Here is a 25,269-nt window from a genome sequence, read left to right as displayed (position 1 = left end):
CATGCTTTATCTGCCTTAAAAAATTACTACAACTTAGCTTGTCGTGTAACTTCCTGACTGACTGCATATTTTGCAGGCCGTCTTAGTCTGTGCTTCGTTGCTTTTGAGGTAACCAAAAGCTCTTCCGTATAATTGATGTTTATTGATGTCAGCTTTGGAAACATGGGTTCACTTTCAGCACTTTAGCGTAATGAGCTTCATGGATATGTAAATAAACTGGTAGTGGATTAAGAGGGTTGGCAGGTTTCTGCGGGCACAATGGCTGAAGTTTGTGTTCAACAAGTGTTTGATGTATTGATCATGCTGTCTCCCTTTTGTTGCACTTGGAAATGAGCATTTTCTTCCTTGACTCCAGTAAAATATGTCCTAGAGTCTGCTTCATATCCTCCCCTTTGAGCTCTGCTCTGAAGTTAAGATGCTGTCCACTGTTTGTGTAAGCAGAGGCGGAGAGACAGCGCACTGAATGACTGTTGTCTTGTTTATTTCTGCTGTTAGAACTATCCATATAGAGAAGAACTGCTCCAAAGCTAATCACTGCTATCAACAGAAATTTTGTCGGATACCCTCTTGAGATAGACCTGTCGCTCAATCCTAGTGTGGTATATTCTGGAGATAAGAAGCAGAGTTCCAGAAAAATGTTTTTTGGGATTGGGATATTTTGTTAGACAGAGACTTGTAGAGTCCCGAAGACAAACGTGAAGCAAACAGGTGATAAGGTTGGGTGAAATGGGTCAGATATAATTTTACCTGTCCTTTCGACTTTGCGGGTGTATCCTTTAGGCAGTCACAAGATCTGCTTCATCCCTGGCATGGTCGGTCCCATCCTGGAGATGACTTTGATCCCAGAGGAAGAGTTGAGAAGGGCCACCATTCCCATTTTCTTTGACATGATCACATGTGAACATGCACACTCTGGAAACTTCAGCAAGGTAAAAAGACACATATATGTATATAATACGCAAAGATGCGACGTCACATATTGAATATATACAGTGATTTTTGTTCGTATAACAGAAATGTGTGAATGTGTGCGGATATATTCACACAAGACACCTGAAGATCTACATTTACAAACACAAAATCTACACCTGCACTGAAACACTGGCGCACACACATTGTTCTCCTCTGTCGGTTTCCTGTGACGCTGGACATAAAAGTAAAAGAGACGCCTTAATTATGCTTGCATAATTGATTTCCTGTTCTGTTCCTCTTCTCATTTGCTTTCTCATCTCCCTTTGTTCCCCCTCCCTCCATCTCTCTCTCTCTCTCTCTCTCTCTCTCTCTCTCTCTCTCTCTCTCTCTTTGTTTTCTTGGATAGTTTGAGAATGAGATCATTCTGAAGTTGGACCACGAGGTGGAGGGTGGAGGAGGAGACGAACGATACATGCAACTACTGGAGACCATGTAGGCCTGAGTATTAGGCTATACCACAATTACAGCAGCCAATAATGTCTGACTTAGTATAAAACGTGCTTAAGAATTACAGTAAAGTGATAGTACTGCAAGAATGTGATATAACATGGTACAAAAATGGTTAAAATTGAAATATCTTGACCACGGATATTGTCCCATATAACTTCTTACATTTGGTTTCCTGCTAACCCTCAAAAAGTTAACTGTTGATGCATCACTGATCTCTCAGCACTACATCCACATAACTTAAGCACTGACTATCAAGGCAACCTCCTCTTATGACTAACTTATGGATGCTTGTGTTCCAGCCTGCTGGATTGCTCTGAAAAGAAACCCACGCTGAGGCCACAGGTGCAGCACTTTGTCGCCTTGGTGAAGGGACTCCTCATACGTCTCCTTGACTACCGCACCGTGATGAGCGACGACAGCCGGAACAACCGCATGAGCTGCACCGTCAATCTCCTGGTGCGTCCCACCTTCTTTACAGCTAAGCTGGCTGAGTTGTCCGAGCCCTGTACTTTAAAATTCCTGTGGGCTCGATCAGGACTAAGTGGGGGGTTGAGTCCTAGAATTTCATCATGTTGCTGTGAGCCTTTCCTCCATAAGAATTTAATTTTTTGTTTTCTTCATGTTTCATTGATGCACTCCGACTCTTTTTAAAGCTCCCATATGTTGTGATTCCTGCATGCGTCATCATGGAGTTGCATTTAACGACACTAACCTTGTGATTCATGCGATGTACTTTGTAGCAGTAGGATTGAACTTCACAGCAAAGAGGTGCTTATCTTAGATGTTCTGCGCACACACCAACACATACACACATCGATAAACTCATTATTAATTGAAAAGCTAATGTAAGAGGAGAGTAGTAGGTGAGTTTGTTCCATACAGACCTCGATCAATACTCTCATCCATGCCAAAAGAGCCACGCTGACTGAAGAGTTCATTAGGAAACACAGATTTTATGTCTAGTCTTACATGCCAAGGTCTTTGTATAGCTTTTCCACATTTAATTTGTGTGCTGATTGATCTAAAGAAAAGGATTCATCTCTGTGTCTGGTCTCTGACTGTTTGCAGGGGCTTGCATCAGCTTTTGTCTGTTCCACATCCTTTCTCTTATGTGATCTCCTAATCAGATTCCCCCACACGGTATTCTCAGATTTAGAAACAGATCTCATCTACCCGCCATACGATCTCGCCACAGCAGATTACATCACATAATTCCACCCCTTGAACGCCGGCTTCCTTCTTTTATTTGTGTTGTTTTTATTTGAATTCTTTCCTCTAATTTTCATTTTTAAGGGCCTTCTTAGAGCTAACGTTTAGGATCATTTAATGATACATGGATGCAAGGCTTTGTCTCAAAATGTGTTATTTTCTTCCCTGAGGAGAGGAGGCTGCTGGAACATTGCAGAGGTGTTTAGCTTGTAGCCCGGGGCAGCTGCCCATTAGCTATTCTCTTTCATTTGTTTGGCCAACTAAAAAAATCCCTTCTGCAGGTTGGCTGGCACTAATGCACTCTCCCATCCATGGCCCCCCTCAGGCTAACTTCACTTAGGAAGTACACACATACACACACAATCACATAGGTATTTGCTATGCCTCCTCATGCGGATGCATTTTTAAAAAAGAACACAAATACACTAAAGTAACCGCTGCTTATTCTGGGCGAAAGGCTTTCTAGTATAACTTTAGCTGCTTGCATGCAAAGCATGTTGGGAATGCAGATTTCACTTCCTCCATATAAAATGCAAGTATGGGGATGTTTTACCAGCTGCCACTTGGTGTGTTGTCAGTTGGGAAAGATTCATAGAAGAGGGATCCCACGGTTCGTTGGTATCATTGAAAGTTTGATAATTTCTTCTTCTTCTTCTGTTTCTTCTTCTTCTTCTTCTTCTTCTTCTCCTTCTCTTTCTTCTTCTTCTTCTCTTTCTTCTTCTTCTTCTTCTTCTTCTTCTTCCTCTTCCTCTTCTTCTTCTGCTGTGCTTGTTAAGTCAATACAAGCAATTTGGCCTCACATTGAAGTCAATATTTATCGGTTAGAATTTCACCAATACTAATAAATAGCCAATAATATAAATTTCCCAATATAGGGCTGATCATTTATCAGTCCTATATACTCATATTTCATGCATCCCTAATGTTTATTTTAATGTTATGTTACCAAATAGACTACGTTCTACTGTGTTCACATATTCAAGCCTCTGCCCCTTTTATATTATTGTCTGTGAGCTTCTGTAAAGCCCGCTAGTTGTCATTTAAAAAACTCTCAGTTTTGTGAAACAGTAATTCATCTTGGTCTGTGTCTCAAACTATGGTGTGTCAGGCCCTAGACTTTGAGTGAATGTAGCCTGGAAGGTCTTGGAATTTAATGTCTAAGACAGTGTGGGAACCCTAACAGAAGATGATACTGTAGTTCGACTGTGGATTGTGTCGCTGTATGCTCAGAGGATGTGTCAAAGGAGACTGCTGTGAGTCATAACATCCGACCTTCATGTAGCTAGATGAGCCTCCAGCAGGAGATTGGCTCACTTAAGTTAAAATGCATTGATGCAAGCAATGATGTGTCTGACCTTTGCCAAAATGAAGCAAATAGATATAAATATGCATTCAGTATGCTTTGGCTTCACTGTGAATCTCACAGTAATTGAGCTCTTTTTTTCCCACATTTTTGTGATTATATGTGTGTGTGTCTGTGTGTGTGTATTATTGTGTCTGCGGGCTCATGCTGCTGGTGGGAGGTGGGGTTACATCAGTTCGTTCCACTCCTCTGTTCTCTGTAGATGTCATTAAACTTCATTAAACTGGGAGTTGGTGCTGCTTAACTAACAAATGTGTGTGCACACACTCCCACACATTAATACACACAGGCAATCACAAGTCTACAGTATAAGACACAACACACACATACAGCCATTTAGAAAAAGCATTTGGAAGCAGAAATATGAAATTAGAAACTCAAAGTCAGTGCAGTGCATCAGAGTGATTTTTGAAAAATCTCCGTCTGTCACACACACATACACACACACACACACACACACACACACACACACACACACACACACACACATACACACACACTAACCCGACTTCTCCTTTTGATTCTGCAGAACTTTTACAAGGACATCAATCGTGAAGGGATGTACATCAGGTATTTACATGCTGAATTTCACATGGTACACTTTAAAGTGGTGCATGTATGTGTCGTATGTGCCTGCGTGTGTGTCTGAATGTGTGTACATGTCCGCGTGTGTTTGTGTGCCTCCATAATCTGACAAGGGATTATATGAGTCCCGCTGAATTAATGTCAAAATCCACAGGATCAGCTCTTGGGCTGACTGGAGGGAGAGCAGAGAGAAAGAGAGACATGTCGGGAACCAGAGAGGGAGAGGTGGAGAGATGGAGGAAGACAGGATGATTTCAGGGGGTGGAGAGAGAGAGAGATAGAGGGAATACAGATCCTGTCAGGTCCCAGGGTGCCTATCTGGAGATGGCTTATAGACATAATTAGTTATCTGTATGTGTGAATGTGAGCTCAGCTCTGTGGTTGATCAGCTGCCTTCGTCTATCCTGTGGAGAATATGGTAATATTCGGCCGGCTCGCTTGTTAAGTTGGCAAACAAACAAAGTTTAATGCAAATACACATGAGCTCTACGTATGTGTTAGACGTGTAAGATAATAAACCAGAATGTTATCATGCACAAAGATTAGATAGTTATATTACTGCAGGCCATACATGGATAATAACAACCCACCACTAATTGTGTTACAGCCCAGTGAGGCAATTACGCAACATTACATTTGCAGCTGAATTGCTGAGAAGCTTACATGACGGCTGAATATTACCTCAGCTCGAATGTTACTGGTATGTTGTGATGTTACGTGTCGCAGCTCAAAACAGTAACACGAGCCTAAAATTGACTAAGAAAACATCATTTTCATGGCACACTCATTCTGAATTCCCTCCGTATCCAACAACATTAACTGTGCAGTACGTTATGAAACTCCATTCGGTAATGTTCAGACTTGCCCATTCAGTAAATTGCGACAATAAAAAGTAAATTGTCCAAAGCACAGTCTGTTCTTCCGATATGCATCAGTGGCACTGTTTCTATAAAGTCTTTTCTGCAGCGTTTTGTTTTATTTGTATTCGCAGCAATGAAACTGTCCCCAATTCTGTACCAGTACACACTGTGTTAATGACACGATGTATGTACTATACACTAATCTTACAGTGTATAGTGTTGATCGCAGTTAGTATACAAGAACTCAACATTCTTTACTTCATCAGACACAAATCAAACGTTGACTTTAGGATACAACTGGCACCTGGTTTTCTAAACATTTAATATTTTATTTCATGATTGCTTGTGACACTGTCTCACTAGAATATACAGTTATTTACATTTTTTGCAGCTGTGAATACAAGGTACATTCCCTTTGATTATAAAAAAAAACACAGGAGCATATGTATACTGATTTTTGTCATTCTACGTTACTATATCTGTATAACTGCAGGGATTAGGTATTTAATCACTGCATTGTGGTGTCAGTTTCACAGAATTTGACACTAACTGAGATGAAACGATGTACAAAAAGTCTTACTTCAGTGCCTCTTTATCACACACACTGAATGCAACTTGTACATGTTCATGAGCGCCATCATTCCAATGTGCCTCATGTTTTAATAAATATGATAATGTTTGGCACCAGCGTATTGATAATCATGTCAAAATCATCCTGGTGGAATTAGGTGATAGCTAATATCATGTCTAAAGAGGGCAAAATGCTCCAGTTTTCAGCAATTATGGACTGTACACTAGCAATGTTTCAGTTTAAGCATGCCATGGCCAGTGTTTCCATTCAGTAATTATATAAACTCCACTTTACTTAATTAATTAGAGGACAAAATTAGACTGATTTGAATGGAGAAGATCAATTCTACAGATGTCATTTTTCTGTATAATACGGTTCCTAACACAATGGTAAAGAGGAATGAGAAGACTATCATCAGTGGTGGTTCATGCAGAGAGATGGAGGAAGGGAACAAGAAGAGTCACAGAAGGATGGAGAGAAAAACAGACAAATAAGTGACAGTGAAGGGTTAGTCAACCAAACAAGTAAATGAACATGCAGATTTACTCAAGAACGCGAGGGAAGGACTGAAGCCAGCAGGGCTCGGTTGTCAGTTGTGATGTTTTACTGCCTTTTAATAGCATCAGATAACTCATTAAAACCAAACTTATCAGAAAAATAAACACTTGAAGATACACCAGTGTGATTAGAACAACCTAGAATGACAGAAACAATCTTGGGGCCATCGAGATGTTTTGCTTTCAATTTGGAGCAAATGTTGTGTCCTTCATCTTTATATACAGTCAGTGGACTGGACTGGGACTGAGTTGGTTAAAAGTGAGTGGAAAGACATAAGAGGAGGGAAAAAAGAAGAAAGACCCTTCAACATTCAGCCGGACAGAATGAACGATTGACCTCAGAGTGCAACCATACCACCCAAGCGTACAGGGGATTGTTCATTTAGGAGAATCAAGAAGCCAAAGCCTTCTTGCTTCAGTCTAGCCTCTGGCCATGTGGCAAAATGTTTTCTACAGGGAGAGGGAGACAGAAAACTAAAAGATGAGGCAGTAAAGGTGAGTCCACTAGAAGCCAAATGTTCCCATTTTTCTCCTAGTCAGGAGGAAACATTATTGGGCTCCAAAACATCTGTCGGACCATTAAAAAGACATGCACTGAATTTTGTTTTTGTGTTTACACGCGTGCGTGTGTGTGTGTGTGCGTGCCCGCTCTTGAATGACGTCTCTAAGTTGCGTATTTCAGGGTATGTATAGGTGTGTGTGTGTGTGAGCGTGTGTGTGTTTGTGAAAGAGACGGATTGAATGACAGTGATTAATTCATGTGTAGGTCTTCAAGTTGCCCAACAGTGGCATCTAGTGGAGTGATGTCTAAGTTGCATGTTTTACTTGACCTCTGTCACTGTGTGTGTGTTTGTACACGTGTGTGTGCTCAGGTACCTGTACAAGTTGAGGGACCTTCACCTGGAGGGTGAAAACTACACCGAGGCTGCCTACACACTGCTGCTCCACTCCCGTCTGCTCAAGGTAGGACAGACACACGCACACACTTATAAAGAGATATTTTGTCATTTAATGCTGGAGCCAGTGTCGTGCTCTGCCTAATTACTTGTCCGTCTGCCACGAGTGAGACAGTTTTTTATTAGCTGATAAATGGTTGCTATGTCTCTGGCCTCCAAATGATGAAGCTCCGAGGTGAGTTTATGGCATGGCATCGGCCACTGTGGCTTCATCACTATGGTGATTGATGAGGAAAAGTCTGTGTGTGCGTGTTTGTGTGTGTGTGTGTGTGCGTGTGCGCTGGTTTGTGTGCTCATGCATGTGTCTGAGTGTGTTTGACCTCTTTTGTTCCTTCATCTCTTTTATTAGACACTTAGAGTTTCACAGAGAAGGACAGAGGACCAGGGGCATTTCTCCCTCTCTCTCCTGTCTGGTATCATTACATCAAAGCAGTTGAACTCTATAATGTTTTTTATAATCTCCATTCATCGTCGGTGTCAGTCCCGTCATGCCGGCTTCCCATTACAGCAAAGAGCGGGCTTTAATACACAGAAAGCTCTAATCCTCCCCACTTTCCTGAGCAGATGGAACGGTTCCAATAATATAAGTCAGTTTTGAAGATCCCGATGTACTTTTTGTTTGTTTTCTAAATGGATTTAATTTATGTAATGGAAGATTAACTATTGTCTCATTTATATAATAAATGAGCATTGTTTTTGTGCACACTCTGCGTAAGGCTAATATTGATTTATTACAACAGAGGAGCCCTTTAAGTCCTTCCCCTCTTTTGTTTTAACATCATGATTAATGGGACAGTACAAAACAGAGCTGGTCTGATTTTTTCTTTGGTTTCAGCAATTAAAAACATTTTTTTACATACTGTATCTCACCTTTTGTCTCTGTGTCTCCATTGCAGTGGTTAGATGAGATGTGCAGCCCCCAGTTCGAGTCCCACGGCGCCCAAACCCAGCGGCAGCTCAAAGAGACGCTCTACGACACCATCATTGACTACTTTGACAAGGGCAAGGTCAGCATTGTTTTATTGCTTTATTCCATTTACTATTTCCAGTAACACATTACCACCCGAAATTAAGTGTTTATAGATGGTCAGACCCACCAGGTCACCGGCAACCCGTTTGAGCTATTTCAAAGTGGCTCAAAGCAATATAGATGTTTTAACTTTTGTCAGTTCAGTCGTTCGATTCTTTCACAGAAATCAAAAGAACCAAAGAATAATTCATTCAGATTTGCTGGCAAGGTTAGCAAAAGAGACAGAAAACTGTGGTGACACCCTGTCTTTGAAGTGGTCATTAAATCCTAAACTGTGTCCATTCCTCGATAATTTATATTTCTTCAGTCCGTCCATCGCTCACTTCCAACTACATAACTTCATAAAACATAACAGGAGACATATGTTCTTTTCTTCCTGCCAGCTGTTGTTAGGGATGTTTGTTTTCGTTATGTTGCCGCCTACATCAAGAAATTGGCCCCACCTTTTTCTGTTTAGTTCTGACCTGCAGGACAGCCCCTGGATATTGGCTTGCACTCCCAGTTTGGAAAGCCAATCAGCTTTAGTACTAAGACAGAGCACTCTGCAGTGGCAGGTGTCTTTTTCCAGTTGTTTTCTTAATGCAGCTGAACATAGAACATAAGCAAAATGATGATAACCAATGGAATTTGAGTGATCGTAAAAGGTTTCAGAATCAATGGAGACCAGGTTAATCCAAGGCTATAGTAGCAAAACCCTTGTCCAGTTTATAATGCCTAGTTGTACTTCTGCAGTTATTTTGGTGAAAGGAATGCAAAAGTAGTTTGGAAGTTACTTGCCCAACACTGCAAACCAGTCACATACTCAAATGCTGATTTCCCAAAGATAAAAAGGCAGCACACGCACACACACATATATATATGGCAAAGTTGACTATTCCCAATTAAAAGTTTTTTCTGGTCATGTCAACAAACATGCTAACATTTCAGTCTAGCGGTCTTCATCACTGCCCTTGTTTCAGTATAATTACCGTTCATACACCTTGGTTAGCCTTCATGTAAGCCTACAACTGACACATTTGATTGCTCAGTAACAATAATTTTCTTGAAAAAGCTTTCCCTAGTAGTGTTGTGATTTTGTAGCGAACGCGACCCGGTGGCAGGCATTAAGAAGAAGGATATAGAAAAAGCCGCTGATGATATTAGCTGATGATTTTAAGTAGGTCATAAAGAGGCTTCAGTAATAAATTGAGACTTTCATAACCAGTAAAAACTCATCGTAGACACCTTCATAGAGCAACACGGTAATGTGAAAAGTGTTGCTCGAAGCTCCAAAGTGAATCATGACTCTGGAGAGAGTATTTAAGCTTTGATTTTAGAAATTAACATAACTTTCTGAATTCATTTCACACAAAAAAACGAGATCACAGAACTGAACAAAATATTTTTCTTTCCTTGGGGATAAGCTAAAGCCTGTAAAATCTGAATTCAGTGCACAGTCTTGTATTTTGGAAAATGTTCCTTTCCTCGTTCATACCTCCAGTATCTTTTAAGGGTGAGACAGTGTTGCAATCATGCAGTCACAGTCTCTGAGCACTATGTTGGTGTCACAGTCATTTTGCATTCTCCAAGAGTGCTTTGTGTTCTTTGAAGCAGGGATAGAGACATTTCCCTTCCTCTCGCCAGAGACCTGGAAAAAGAGATTTTCATGAGATGAATTCCCACCACGACAGCTGCTGCCGCTTTATTAGCAAATGGTGTAATGACGGACACTCTTCTCTTTCCCTTTGTGTCTGTGTGTGTTTAGATGTGGGAAGAGGCCATCACTCTGTGTAAGGAACTAGCTGATCAGTACGAAAACGAGATCTTTGACTACGAATTGCTCAGCAAGAGACTGGTAACACTCAACAATCTCACATCTTCTGCACAATAACCATGATGTAATTTTTTCTGCATTATCTCATCCCCTGAATTCCCTTTATAGATGTTATAGATGTTATTGGGTGTAAGGGGGTGTTAAAGAAAAAGAAGAGAATTCAGGCGATTTATGTCTTTTTATAACTGCAGTAACATCACTTCCAGCACAGCTGTTGTTTACTTAACCCTTGAAAGCTAAATCTAGGAAAACTTTCCAGCAGCCAGACTGTAAGTGCTAAGTTGTACAGAATATCATGTTATCTTAACCTCAGAACATATTGTTCCCTATGAGTCTCACACTTAATCGTCTGCACTCATTCGTCAGAATCATTCGTCCACATTGAAAAAGGAATTCTCATTTGCCAAAATCCTCCTTTCAATCTGATCCTTTGCATGAAGAACTCTTTCATCGTTACCATATGACCTCAAAAAGTGTGATTTGCCAATCATCAGCATCTTCAAACCCCTCCTAACCCATCTTAGTCTGTCTTCTCAATCACTCCTCTATTTCTTTCATCTCTTCCTTTAGGACCACAGCAGATGTGATTCCCTCGATACTCAAATCCTAACTTGTTCTTTAGCACCACCTTCCCCTCTATCTCTCCTTCACTCAACTCTTCTTTTCCCCTCCCCACAGAGAATTACACTTTTCCTAACAATGGAATAATCTTTCTCTCTCTCTCTTTATATGACTGCACCAGTGGCTCTCTTAGCTAATGCTGAATTTATGTGGTTATATAAATGACAGACATTGCCCTTGGATGCTTTGCACTTTATTTTTTCTACATCTATCACCCTCAAAGGCCCAGCATTCTGCTGAGGGTAGCTTTGTCATTGGCACAAGCTGATAAAACTGCTACGGCTGCACACAGTGCACATCTGAAGCTCTCCCCTGAACAAATCCTCTGTCTCCCTCTTTCTCTCTCTCTGTCTCTCTCTCTGCAGGAAAAACAAGCCAAGTTCTATGAGAACATTATGAAGATCCTGCGGCCGAAGCCAGACTACTTTGCAGTGGGCTACTATGGACAGGGCTACCCTCCTTTCCTCAGGGTTTGTGTTTGTCACAACAGTATTACAAAAAGTATTCTCCCCCCTTTCAGCACAAACACGCTGACTCCCCTGCTTGTGCAAAAAGGTCAAAAAAAAAGAAAAAATGTCTAAGCTGAAGCTATTTAAAATTGCAGCAGTGGACAAGTTTCTAAATACACCAGTGAGATAGTAAACATAATTGGACATTGAGAACCTTATGGGGACATTGTGGATCTGTGGATTTCAGCAAACTGCAGGAATAAAATATTCCACTGTTTCAAGCTCCTGTATTCATAAGGTGTGTTCATCTGCTGTGCTAAGGAGTATGACAAAGTCAGTGACTCATGAGCAGGGCAGGGCAGGGCAGTGAGTGGAGGCGAGGCACAGGTCCACTTTTGTGCATGGAATATCAACTGATAACGATCTTAAACAACATGTATTTAAATGCAGACATGATAAAGTCTTTGTCTTTGTACAACTGGATATCAGTGCTGTGTTCAACATAGTTGATAGGTGGGACTGTCTCTCTGTCTGTAGCATACAGACTATTTTGTGTCAGTTGATTGTTACAAATCTGAACAAACGGCAATGACATGTTGAGTTCCCCAAGGGTCTATTCTTGAACTCTATTCAACATCTACATATACACAACTCCCATTATAGCTCACGTTTTGGAAAACAACAACATTACTACAAAAATGATGTCGATTTACATAACAAAAAAATCAAGATGATTATGGACTAATACAATCAGTGGATTAGTGCATTTAAAAAAATAGTGGTTGGGTCTGCTCGAATGCAAAACTGAAACAATAATGGTGCCAAAAAAGAAAGATTGAATGTCAGTGCTCCTCTTGAAGCCATAATGTTGAAGACTTCAAACCATCTTGGTGTAGTTCTGCATTTCAAAACCCACTTCAACAGAATTACAAAATCATCCTCCTACCACCGAAAAAAATAGCAAGACTTAATGTGCTTGTTCACAGTTTGATTACTGCAACAGCGTCTTTATAGGTTTTTGTAAACAATCAGACCACTGCTGCTCGAGTCCTCGCTAAAACTAAGAAAGTGGAACATATCAGCCCAGTTCTCAGAGCCTTGCACTGGATTCCTATGCGTCAAATAATTGATTTGAAAATGCTATTATAGATTTGCAAAGCACTGAATGGTTTGGGGCCAAAATACATCTCTGATATGCTGCTCTGTTTACGAGCCATCCAGAGCTCTTAGATCATCTGTGAGAGGTTTGTTGACTGTCCCGAGGGTCAGAGACAAAAAGGAACAGGCAGGATTCAGTTCAGCTCAGAACACCTGAGGTCTTAAAACGTTTCTGTTTGTCACTGCCTTTCCCGTTATGTTACATATTTATGATTTTGCAGTTGTTAAATCTTTTAAATCTACTGTAACTGCTGTTTTATTTTAAATTGTTTATATGAAATGTACTATTGAAATAAACTTGCCTTGCCTTGGAAAAAGATATGCAATGTCTACCAGCTTATAGAATGAATAAAGGTGCAATCTTTTCATTGTTATTATGAACTCCAATTCATTTCCTATGGCTTCAGAACAAGGTGTTCATTCACCGCGGTAAGGAGTATGAACGCAGAGAGGACTTTCAGAATCAGCTGATGAGCCAGTTCCCCAGCGCCGTGCGCCTAAACACCACCACCATGCCAGGAGATGACATCAGGAACTCTCCACTTCAGTGTATCCTTCTGGCACCATAACACGTCTACACATATGTGGATGTACATAGAAAACAGATAACGTAAATGCTATACATGGTCTACAGTCTATACAGGTACTCTTGTGGATTAATGCATCGAGAGAGAAAAACACATTCATTTACTCTGCAGTACCTGTAAGATTAAATTGTTTTTGGATCGCTGAAGAAGTCACAACAAATCTGAATCTAAGATCTGGTATTTTTTTAAAAATAACATCAGGGGACCTTTTGCTCCAAACGCAAGAAAACTTATCCCGACATCTAGACACTTTTTTGTCTGGATCTAAATTTTGTTTTGGTGTGCCTCTGTATATTTAAACCCAGCCGCTGGAGGTCAGACACATCCATCTCAGCTAGACTTTCTGACACAGGGATGTAGAGATACCCTCCATCATGCATTGATGTTTCATTCCTGAGAGATTTGAACCAGATATCCAGTGTTTCACAGTGCAGCCAGTCCTCGAGATTCCTCCTCGCCTGAAGAACAAACCTTGCCCTGACCAGATTATCAAGTCAGTCAAACAGCATTTTAACTCATCATATTTTCACAGGGAAAAATGTAAATGTCTGTGGAACAAGTGATGATGATGTTACGTTTGACTCCTTTGATTTTGAACTCTGTCTGCCTTTTCTTCCACAATTTGCAGCTTCTACAAGTCCAACTATGTGCAGCGTTTTCACTATTCCAGGCCTGTGAGGAAAGGACCTGTGGACCCCAACAATGAGTTTGCTGTGAGTTTTTTTTTATGAAAAGATTTATGACCCCAGGGACCATGAAAGTCTTTCATTTACTCTTGCATCCTTGTGTTGTTATCAGTCTGAAAAGATGAGTTTCAGTTCTGTAAAATAATAGGATTTTATTTAAAAGAAGCCTGTTTTACAATTATATGATAAGACATAAGTTTATGTTTCAAGATTTTAGATGAGCACTTGAGATGCAACATAAGATTCAGGTATTATTGTGCAAGTTTAGATATCAGAGTGTGCAGTGACCAAGAAAGTACAGAAAATGGCCAATGAGATGAAATACAGCAGGCCCACAGTGTCTGAAGAAAAAAATAATGAGACCAAAAAACACTGAGAAAAGTAATCAGGCCTATGCAGAATGAGTGAGATGAAGAAAGGAAGATTTGTTTTCCCAATACTATTTCCTTATCGTAGGGATCTGATTTAGTCTCAACCCACCAATGGAAGAGACGAAAAGAAGAACGGAGAATGTTTTGTTTTAAGGAACTGGAATTGAATGGCGGACAGAAGTGGATGCAAAATGATGACGGAATTGGAAACGGAAAGAAAACAGAAAATGAAGAATCTTAAAGATCTAAATTACTTTAAAAAGATAATTGCAAAAATACAAATATCACAACACAGAATGAAATTAATGAAACTACAAGAGCAAAATATCACAACAAAGCAAAGAAAGTCTTTTGGAAGCACCAAAACACTTCTATTTACACTCACAGTACCAAACCCTCTGTCAGTGGATTCATCCTGCACAGTTTGACAGGACAGTCGCTGATGGCCTCTCCTGTAACTACACTTCATCTGCTCCTATGAACACTGTGCCAATCAACTTTACACCAGTTGATATTCCTGCAAGGACACTACCAACACTCTTACCCTCACAGTGGTCCCAAGACATTAAATGTGTATATTACAGGAACAGGAACCATCAACAGAGAAACATTTAAATGTACTGCAAAATATAACTTGATAAAAAATGAAGAAATATTCGATGAAAACTGGACATTTTAACCAAGACAGACAGTATCTTAGTAAGCAGACTTCTGAGCAGGACTTTGATTTTTTCAACAGCAGTCAGTGTCTGACTTGGTATCATGTTATGCGTATTCACAAGTGGCAGAAGCTCATCTATCTTTCTTTTTTCTTCCTTTCATCCCTGTGTTTAGTCTATGTGGATTGAACGCACAACCTTCACCACTGTGTATAAGCTGCCAGGGATCCTGCGCTGGTTTGAGGCTACTGACATGAAACATGTAAGTCTGTGAGGCAGTGTTTTTACTCAATGATTGACATGTGTGTTTGCTTTGAACTGTTGCCTCCAGTGTAGCATTTCTTCTTCTGTCTCTTTTTGCCTTATTTTTTCATGTCTCTCTCCTCCCTCCCTCCCTCTACTCTTCCTACCACTCTCTGCCCAGACCACCTTGTCTCCATTGGAGAACGCCATAGAGACCATGGAGTCCACCAATGAGAAGATTCTGACCATGATTAACCAATACCAGGCTGACTGGAGCCTCCCCATCAACCCTCTCTCCATGCTGCTCAACGGCATCGTGGACCCGGCTGTGATGGGCGGCTTTGCAAAGTATGAGAAGGTAAAGAATCAGCCCTGAATTTATACCCCCTCGCAAATACACTTTTCAAGGCCCAATGAGAATTAAACTGAGTTTGATTATTATAAATTACACCCCTGGTCATGGGTCATTATTTCTATTTCATTATTTATTGTTTTTCTTGTTTAGTTTTTTGACAAGGTAAAGGAACAGTGGAGATTAGGTTTGAGTTTATTTTTCCTTCTAAACACGTTCTGATTCATTGTGACTGTGTTTGTTGGTAGAATTTTAAAAGGTGCAATTTTCTATGATGACTGACCCCCTTAAAGGTTATCTGTGCTTTATTGCAAATTTCATATCTCGTGATGAATTGACTAAAATTCAGATAGTATCAAAAAGCAATATCACTTCCTGAGGCTGCTGTTTTCATAACTCCAAATATTATTAGCCGTCGGCTTCAAACACCAGTCAGTGTTAGAATATAGGCTCATTTTAGTGTGTTTTGAAAGTGCAATTGGATGGGAAAGTCATGAAATGGATTTCTGATATATCGTCTGTATCAGGCGTTCTTTACTGAAGAGTACACCCAGCAGCACACTGAGGACAGAGATAAACTGCTGCGCCTCAAAGACCTCATCGCATGGCAGGTATTGAACACGCCTTACCCACATTCTTGGATACATATAAACACCACGTATAGTTGCCTCACTTTTATGTGGACGTTCTCTTTTACAGATCCCATTACTCGGTGGAGGGATCTCTCTCCACGGGAAGAGAGTGACGGACGACCTGCGTCCTTTCCACGAGCGCATGGAGGAGTGTTTCAAACAGCTGAAGAAGAAAGTGGAGAAGGAGTACGGAGTGAGAGAGCTGGTAAGAACCGGTAGTGGTCTGTAGTCTAAAACATGTTCCGGATTCACAGCTACTGCGGTAGAGCTGCGTTAATTAAGCTGCAAATGAGCTGACCCAGGCGGATTTTAAAGATCAAAGTGCTCATGAAAGCCTCAGAGTAGAGCGTTGACGTGGGATTTGTGCCCTTAAATTTCTCTACAACCAGAGCAAAGTTTGGATGGACTGACTGGGGCTAAATATGGTCATTAAGTTGTAAATTGGCTCTGCCCTTCAGGAGCGATTAAACTAATGATGAGTGGGAGTGATGATATGCTGTTTTTAAGGGCAACTTCACTTGTTTATGCTTTTCTTGCGTACTCTAATGATGCACTTCTGCTTTGTTTCACCGTCACTATCCAAGCAGGATTATTGTCTTTTTATCTTGATATAATGTAGTTCGACTCTGTATTTTCAGCCCGACCTGGATGAGAGGAAGTCCACTCGTCCTCGCTCCATGCTGCGCTCTTTTCGTCAGTCCATCATCTCCATCTCCTCACTGCAGGGATCTGAATGTGGGACGCCGACCAAGGTCCATGCAGACAGGTAGCAGACACATACATGTTGACGAACGAATCCCCCTAGTGACCTTGGAGTGTCGAGAGAACCTAAAAAAATAATGCAAGAATGACACATCTCATCTACAGGTTACATCCACTATGTTGTAATAAAATGGCCACCAATTTGTTTCAATTAAAGCATACAGTCAATCTCAAACTGCAAAGATCTGTTCCTAGCAACAAACTGAATATGTAAATTCAACATTCAGCCCCCTTTATTTACTACTCACACCCTCCCAGGGACCTCCCCCCCGAGTCGCCAACCTCCTGGACCCTTCAGCGCTCCAGCGGGAGCATGAGCGCAAGCACAACGGAGGAGGTGGTGGTGACAGTGGGCGACGCGGAGGTCAAGCTGAGAAAGAGTAAGAAGAAGAAGAAGAGGAGCAGCATGATCTTCATCTCAGAGGAAAGAGAAAGGACAAACACGTTGGACTGCAAACGGGTGAGAATGAGCTTCAGTGGGATGGGATGAGAGAGGAGGGAGGAAAAGAAGGAAGTTAAAGGGGTGTCTAAGTAATGGAGGCGCTGTGGTTACTGAGTTTTGTGTGATCTCTGTCTCCCTCTAGCTGTCCAAGAAACAGGAGTTCCGCAGTGACACCAACTTATCTGACCCAAATGAAGGAAAAGTGTCGTTGACCAATGCAAACTCCAGATCCCTGCCCGCCATCACAGGTGACTAACAGTCCACAAGTAGTGTACTGTAATTGAGTTACAGCTATGAACCGACAAAGTCAACATAAAAACCTGAGAGGAAGTACTGTGTTTTTTCTCTTCTGGAAAGTTGACTGTAAGGAAAAACACACACAAGGTCATTGCAGGAATATGACTTTTGAAGTGCAGTGTAGGGCTGCAACTAACGTTATTACCTCCGCAAAGAAGGTTATGTTTCCGCCCGTGTCCGGACGGTTGGGTCTCGGCCCAGAATAGACCCCATCAACCTATGGTGCAGACAGATCCAGGAATTTTCACTCACTTTTTTCACTTTTTTGGCTGGTATCTGGGAGTGATATCAATTTGATGTGGATCCAAATAAAAATCTGAATTTGGCAAAGTTTCTTTTGTCCAACCTACAGTACAAAAAACGATTCTTCACCAAATGACAAAGAAAAGCAGCAAATCCAAAGCTGGAACCAGCCAATGTTCGGATCGATCAATTGACTAATTGTTGCGGCTGTAGTAGAGCACCTGTATATTCACTGTATACACTGAAACAAAATTGGCAAGCTAGAGAGTGTTGAAGTGAGAGCCTGACCTAACACAACCCCTGATGTCAGGTGGTAAATTAGTCAGTCATGTCGGTTGTAATTTTCCAAACTGGCCCGCAGACTCATCCAGTTCATGTTTCATTGTTACAGTTACATAACCCTGCACTTCCAAATAGTGCATCAGGCCACAATTTACTCATGTTTCTCTGGCATCCTGCCATGTTGAACCAGGCCAGCTGAGCCAGCACTGACTGTGGTGTTAATACACTACTGCAGATTAGCCTCGATGTATTGGGACCGGTGTTGCCTGAGCAAACAGTTCATCAGCAGAACAGTTACAAGAGCACAATTCCAAACTTTGGTGTGTCCGTGAGCTTTTAAGCCGTAATGTGGAAACAAGATGGATGCCACGAACATGATGTGTCATCTTTTATTACTCAGAGTGTTGATAGCTATTTCCAGTCCATGCAAATTGCATGTGAGCAAAAAATGTAGATGCAATAAACAAATAAAAGTTTCTTAACATCCACCAAACATTTACTTTTGTCCGCCATGTTTATGGGTATGTGAAGTCAAAGTCAGCCAGTCAGGTATCGACATTTGCTAGTCATCACAAAACTCATGTAAAGGTTTGATTGTAAGCTGATTATCAGTGACACAAACACTGAAGTTGATTCTGTCTATAGGTCTGTCCTTGGCAGTGGTGGGGGGCGCAGAAGAGGTGGACTCCGTCAGAGCCAGGAGGGACAGTAAGAGCATGTCTGTCTGTGGGACCTCTGACCGAACAGCTGACAGGCGCTCAAAGGGAGTCATCAACCTCCTCTTCAAGTCCAAGGTGAGACCAACTGGTTTTATGTTGTTCCATAAAGAAACGTCAGGCTGGCTCTCACAAATCAGTACTACAATTCTACTACATTCCAAGCAATGTTAAAATGTAAAAGAACAAAATCATGTATTTTTACACCAACAAAGTCTTCCAATTAAACATCATGGACCCATTTTAACTCATGTTTAGCCCTAACTGAGAGTAAACCTTGTGTTTACATTATGCATGTTTGTTTGTTTCAACAGAGCTCCAAATCAGAGGATGCGAAGTCCAGTGATTCAGCCAAAGACAGCGGCAATCACTTCTGAAATCCGTCTTATTAATTTCCTGTTGCCTTTGCTTATTTTTTTAGCATCTGTTTTACAAAGAAGCTCACATCAACCTGCAGGCTAAAACCAATTATGTATTCACTCTCTCTCAGTCAGTCTGCCTGTCAGTCCCTGTATTGCTCTTGCCTTAATATAATTGATTTTACCTATCAATAAAGGCTATTTTTGCACCATGACCTTTTTCCTGGTAATTCAAATGATTCCCAGTGAAGCTAAATGCCACCTTACAGCTTTTCAATCAATTCAGCTTCAACATGAATGAGCAAACACAAACCATCCCGCTGATGTGCTTGATTAAAAAGCGTCTTATTATATACTTTCCAGCATTGTTGACTGACGTTAATGGAAAAATAATAATTTGATAAAGCACAAAGGTTCCTGTGTCCTCCCGAAGGACTTTAAACAGGAACACGCTGCCAGAAAGCTTTGGCACTGATACAACAAACAAAGTGATACATTCAAATATAATAGGGAGCAACAAACTCTGGAGCCAAGTGTACAAATGCTACAATATTTGTTGTTTGCACAGTGAGTACAGTTTGGAACATTTACTTTTATTTCAAATCTAAAAACAAATAAAGCTTTTGGGAATAGTTTGATATTTGGGAGATAAAGGCTTTTTGAGTTATATGACAAAATGTAGACCACTTTTTATTGTCTGTTTGCCAACTCTGCTAGCTTAATTCAGCATTTAAGGCCGGCAAATGGTAAAAAAAAACTAAAGAAAGATGCAAAAACTCCGAATGAACCAGAAAGACACGGGGAACAGACACAGGAAACACAGACTAACTTATAAAGAATGAAGAGAAAACACCAAATGAAATACACCGGGGTTAATTAACAGATGACACACATGTGAGCACAGAAAACAGGCGGGAATAAGACAAAGACAGGAAGTGTAAAGTAAAACGTGACACACGGGGAGGACTTCAACATAAAAGAGGAAGTAATAAAACTAAAACTAAAAAGTTGCAAGCTGACCTTTTGGAGTCCCCACAAAGTTTTTGGTATGCAGGAATGAGAAGCTCTGCTGTGGCGGCGACTGTGTGGTTTTTAATCTATGTTGATGTTGCTCGATATGAGCCCGTTGGTTCCCTGAAGAATCTCTCCTCTGAACGCTGGGTGATAGGGAGTGTGAATTATGAAAGAACAACCCAGGATGGACGTGTCTGCAAGGCCTACTCCCTTGATGTGAAGAACTCTTGAGGGCCGGAGGAAAAAAACAACCTCGTCGGGTGGCGAGCTGATTTCCTCTTTTCTCCGGCAGCAAGAGACAGAATTTGAGGTGGAGAAACATCACAGCCTTCAGGCCAGTGTGGAGCTTTACTTTATGACTTGTGTTATCTCGCCCTCGCTCACTTTGTTGCTGATTCCCTCCAGATACTGCAAGTCATTCTTGGTTTATTCTGAATGCAACCCTCAATGCCCTGACATGTAGTGAAGAAGTGAGGTGGGCAGGAAATTAGCTTAAGTCTTACTTTCTTCATCGACTTTAGTGACATTTTAATAAAGATATGAAGATAAAGTGTGAAAAGAGCAGAAAGGTTATTGCATATGACGATTATGTATTAGCAGCCAGCTCAGTCAATAAGGGACTTAATGTGTCACCTGCATTGGTGAAAGGTCATTACGTTGGAGAAAATCATTCAGATGAGGCTGTTTTAATGAGTCGTAGATGTGGATGAATACCTCAAATTTGCCCGCTGGTGGTTTTATGTCCTCTTGGTTCTCAGTCAGAGGTGATTTAGAACAATGGAGACATTTCTCCTTTCCCTTATTAATACCTCCATTATCTGGTGCCACACTGACCAGCGAGTTTCTCCACAGCCAATTTAAAGTTGCAGGCTGGCCTTTTGAAACTCATGCAAAGTCCTGCTTGAGTCTGGAGTGTGGATCCTCTGATTAAACCATTGCTCCGTGACCACAGAGTGATTTCAGACATCTATCTTACTTCTGCCAAAAAAAAGGAGGAGGGGGAATCGGGTTGGTGGTTAAGTTAAATGATGTATAAGGCAGTATTATTCTCCCAGTGAATGAAGGCGCTGCATCGCTTGACTGACCAACAGAATCATCTCCATCTAAAACACCAAGACTGCTACCAAAATATTAAAAACCAAGATACTAACCGATAAAAACCTCTGGTGGGTTAAATTAATTAATTTAACTTATTTAAAAATATGACTCATGATTCATGGCTTGTAATATTTATCAATTTAATATCAAAGTTAATGATCCTGCTCTGTCGCTCCTTTGCTTGGAAAGATGGAAAACCCGTCAAGAATTAAATACACACATCTCGTATTCATTATTGGTGTTACTTTTAGCCTCTGAAGGCATGTCAAACTCTTGTCATTTAGTTTGAAGCTTTAATTGGAGCTTCATTTTGTTTGGTGCTGTCATGTCATATTAATGGGTATAACTTAAGTGCTCAGACGTCCACATTCGTGTCTGTTTAATTAGTCATCATATTGAGTATATTAATATCCTGAACCCTCAGAGCATCGTACAGGCTTTACATGAGCAATCACAGCATGCAGTTGCAGTTGATCAATAAGCACATTTTGTTTCAGTTTGTAAATGCACACCCATTTATATTATATTGTACAGGATTTTGTATTTTAAAGACTAAAGATCCTTGTGCACAACCATAGAGGATGCAGATGTTTTGTACAAAAGTGAAATTTGTTCAAAAGAAAGACTGTTTCAGTTTCTGTAAAGAACATGCAGGAAAATAAAGTTTGTGTTTGTAGGTGTATCCATCAATCAATACATAAAAACAACCTTGTGCTATCTTGAACTGAGCAGGATTTCTGTCTGTAAAGAGAACCCTGAAGCTAAATGTAATGTGAAAATACTGATTTATTTTTACAGTGGAGACATATTATCCTAATTTTCAGATTCACAATTGTATTTTGGATTACTACTAGAATAGGTTTACATGCTTTAATGCTCAAAAACACCATGAGTTTTCTCACACTGTCCAGTGCTGCAGCTCTGTATCCCCCCTCTGTTTGAAACGCTCCTGTCTCTCTCTTAAAGGCCCCTCCCCCCCACTGCTCTCATTGGTCAGCACTGCACACTGTGTTGCCGGTCAGCTCTGTCATGTTTTCAGCTTCCCCTTATAGCTTCACTTCTACCGTGAATATAGGTATAAATTATGCAAATATGTGGCATGGTGACGTAGTGTGATGTCACAAAGTCACAGAATTGACTGTGGGAAAGAGGAGCTCCCATTGGCAGGCATGCACTTTGGGCTTTTTAACTTAAAAACAACTTTTTTCCTTTTTTTTTTAACAGTGCACAACCTGTAATATCCTGTGCAAGTGTGAAAGTGTCAGCTGTAAATGAGGAGCTGTCTTGCAGGAACATGATCGATTTAATTATTTTAATGGGGTGGGATGAAGGTAAAAATGTGCAGCTGTTCTTCTGATAAATGTGATTAAATGTATCATGATCAAATAAACTGACAGACACATGCACATATACTGCACATACAATTTTGGAGACTTAGTTTAGGTGTATGTACAAAAAAAACCTGTATAATAATAACAAAACTGCAGCTCATTAGCTGTTCACCCAGACAGATAAAATCATCAAAGAAAAAAAGACTGGATACATTTTTTTAAAAAGTTATTTGAATTCTTACTCCGTGTGGACATGATTAAAGCCCTGCTGAACATGAGAAGGTTTTCAATTTATTTCAGATGGAGTAAAATGGTCAGTAAATTATAGATGCACTCACTGTTGGCTTTTTTAATATCTTTTCTAAAGTGACACAGCTGCACACAGCTCCTCCTGGGCCTGTGAGATCTGCAGGCTGTTCAGGGCTGTTGTCTGCATCAGCCTGAGTGGAGGATGACGGACATGGCTGAGCAGCTCCGCTCCGTCAGAAATCATAATGAATTTCATAATGAGCAGTTGATGGCAAAGTAATAAAGGTGGTAATGTGAAAACAGTGATACTAATATCTGGCCCAGTGGAAGCAAATTCGTTTATAGCTAATTTCAAGCAAATTATAGATAAGCATTGGAAGACTTCCTCATAAGCTTTGTCATTATTGTTGAAATTGCAGTGCGGTTATTGTATTGCAGCTTCATGTGAGCCACAGCGTCATAATGAGAGTTGTAGTTATGATACTTGTCCACTAGGGGGCAGTAAAATATTGTTGTTGGGTTAAGGAGATGAATGATGAAGGATTACACAGACTACTTGCATGCCTGTTGTGAATCCTCAGAGGATAATATGACAAAGAAATTTAAAAATCTTGTTGTTCTGTAAGACATTGCAGCACCGTAATAGAAAACCTGAATAATAAAACATGTTGTGGTCTGCTGTAAGAGCAGGAGAGGTGAAGAAGTTGATTTTTCTGTACAGACAGGTTGAGTGTTCTCTCACATTAGAGTGGCAAGTCGCCCCTGTGGGACTCAAAGGTTCAGTGGATCTCTGGTTTTCACTCCTGCATCAAGCAAGTGTCGTCTACAACATCATGTCACAGCTGAGGGCACTTTCTGCTCCTCTCCGCTCAGAGGCAAACATCCTCTTCATCAAGATGGCAGCCATTCAGCCAAAACATGAAAGGGAAGTCATAACTATGGAACTGATAATGCCTTCTGTTGTGTTCACCTTCATCATGAAATGTACTTCCTTCTGTCGGCCACACATCTGTCAGCACACGAGGAATGAGACAGGGAAGTTATGCATAGGTGATGTCATGTGAACACAAAACCTGCATTGTTCTCTATGAAGACTATTATGAGCTGTGTTTTGTGGGATTTTATCAAAAGTTACCTGGGAACAGGCCAGTTAAAGGGTAACTCCACCAATTTTACACATGACTGCATATGTGAAAATAGTAGCATAAAGCCTTTTGTGACTCCAGAGGAAGCTGCACGTAATCGGATAAATTGCCTCCAGTAATGTCACTCAGTGGCTACGTTGCATTGTGGGTAATGAACACACCATGTTTCTTAAAGGAAGACGAATGCGTGGAATAAGAGAGGTGAAATTTCTGGTTTCGTTTTTTGGTCATTTTTTTCTAAACTATCATAGGAATCCAATGCTAGACCAGTGAACTGCTTTACTCTTATTAATTTCAGTCTGATATTGCTGAGTTTGCATCTCCCTTCTCTGTTACAGTCTTGCAGACATTCAATTCAATTCAATTCAATTCAATCAGGCATTATTAGCATTACGTGTTGCCAAAGCACAATAAGCATTATGAATAAATTAGGAAGGAAATTAACAACCAAAAACACAAAATCCCACAAAACACAGCTCATAATATTCCTCATAGAGAACAATGCAGGTTTTGTGCTCACATGACATCCCCTATGCATAACTTCCTTGTGTGCTGACAGATGTGTGACCAAAAGAAGGAAGTACATTTCATGATGAAGGCGAACACAAAAGAAGGCATTATCAGTTCCATGGTTATAACTTCCCTTTCATGCTTTGGCTGAATGGTTGCCATCTTGCTGAAGAGGATGTTGCCTCTGAGCGGAGAGGAGCAGAAAGTCCCCTCAGCCGTGACATGATGTTGTAGCCGACACTTGCTTGATGCAGGAGTGAAAACCAGAGATCCACTGAACCTTTGATTCCCACATATATTGTATGTATTTTCACCCCAAAATTGATTGGTAATTTCTCCCTGTCTGTCAAATTTTGGAAATTTGTGCAAATAATTTTTCAAACTTTGGGAATAATTCTTTCCTAATATGTGTGTGTAATTTTGACATTGTGTTAAGAAGTGTAGTTCTGTCTCTACAGCTCTCTCATCACAATAACGGCGAAGTTCTGCTTGCGACTTGGATTCTTGCTCCCTTTAGTCTTTCATCCTATGATCAGTGGTTAAAGGTGCGATATGTTAGAATTGGCCAGCTGTTGAATTCATACTCAGAAGGAAGAGTGTGCAGCATATCACCAAAGTAACCGCTTACTGATGCCAACTGTAGCTGCCATTAGCTAGTTAGCTCAGTTAGCCGTGCAGCTAGCGGTTCAGAATGGGA

The 25,269-nt window shown here is 40.7% G+C and overlaps 1 protein-coding gene across 1 annotated transcript in view; it reads left to right on the top strand.

The window, feature by feature from the left end:
• dock2-like (dedicator of cytokinesis protein 2) overlaps window positions 1-19,440 on the top strand; it is a 116,006-nt gene extending 96,566 nt beyond the window's left edge. The window contains exons 32-51 of the mRNA XM_073487116.1: window positions 781-929; window positions 1,319-1,404; window positions 1,722-1,878; window positions 4,524-4,564; window positions 7,440-7,530; window positions 8,420-8,530; window positions 10,298-10,387; window positions 11,353-11,457; window positions 13,002-13,143; window positions 13,593-13,674; window positions 13,810-13,894; window positions 15,073-15,159; window positions 15,322-15,498; window positions 16,020-16,103; window positions 16,192-16,329; window positions 16,763-16,890; window positions 17,145-17,346; window positions 17,471-17,576; window positions 18,796-18,944; window positions 19,181-19,440. Coding sequence (XP_073343217.1) covers window positions 781-929; window positions 1,319-1,404; window positions 1,722-1,878; window positions 4,524-4,564; window positions 7,440-7,530; window positions 8,420-8,530; window positions 10,298-10,387; window positions 11,353-11,457; window positions 13,002-13,143; window positions 13,593-13,674; window positions 13,810-13,894; window positions 15,073-15,159; window positions 15,322-15,498; window positions 16,020-16,103; window positions 16,192-16,329; window positions 16,763-16,890; window positions 17,145-17,346; window positions 17,471-17,576; window positions 18,796-18,944; window positions 19,181-19,243 — 2,273 coding nt within the window. The 3' untranslated portion in view covers window positions 19,244-19,440. The remainder of the gene's footprint in view (window positions 1-780; window positions 930-1,318; window positions 1,405-1,721; window positions 1,879-4,523; window positions 4,565-7,439; window positions 7,531-8,419; window positions 8,531-10,297; window positions 10,388-11,352; window positions 11,458-13,001; window positions 13,144-13,592; window positions 13,675-13,809; window positions 13,895-15,072; window positions 15,160-15,321; window positions 15,499-16,019; window positions 16,104-16,191; window positions 16,330-16,762; window positions 16,891-17,144; window positions 17,347-17,470; window positions 17,577-18,795; window positions 18,945-19,180) is intronic.
• The last annotated feature ends 5,829 nt before the right edge of the window (window positions 19,441-25,269 follow it).

Source organism: Pagrus major, chromosome 18, assembly GCF_040436345.1.
Source record: "Pagrus major chromosome 18, Pma_NU_1.0".
NCBI lineage: Eukaryota > Metazoa > Chordata > Actinopteri > Spariformes > Sparidae > Pagrus > Pagrus major.
Note: the sequence above shows the minus strand (reverse complement) of the source record. Positions and strands in the feature narration are given on the sequence as shown.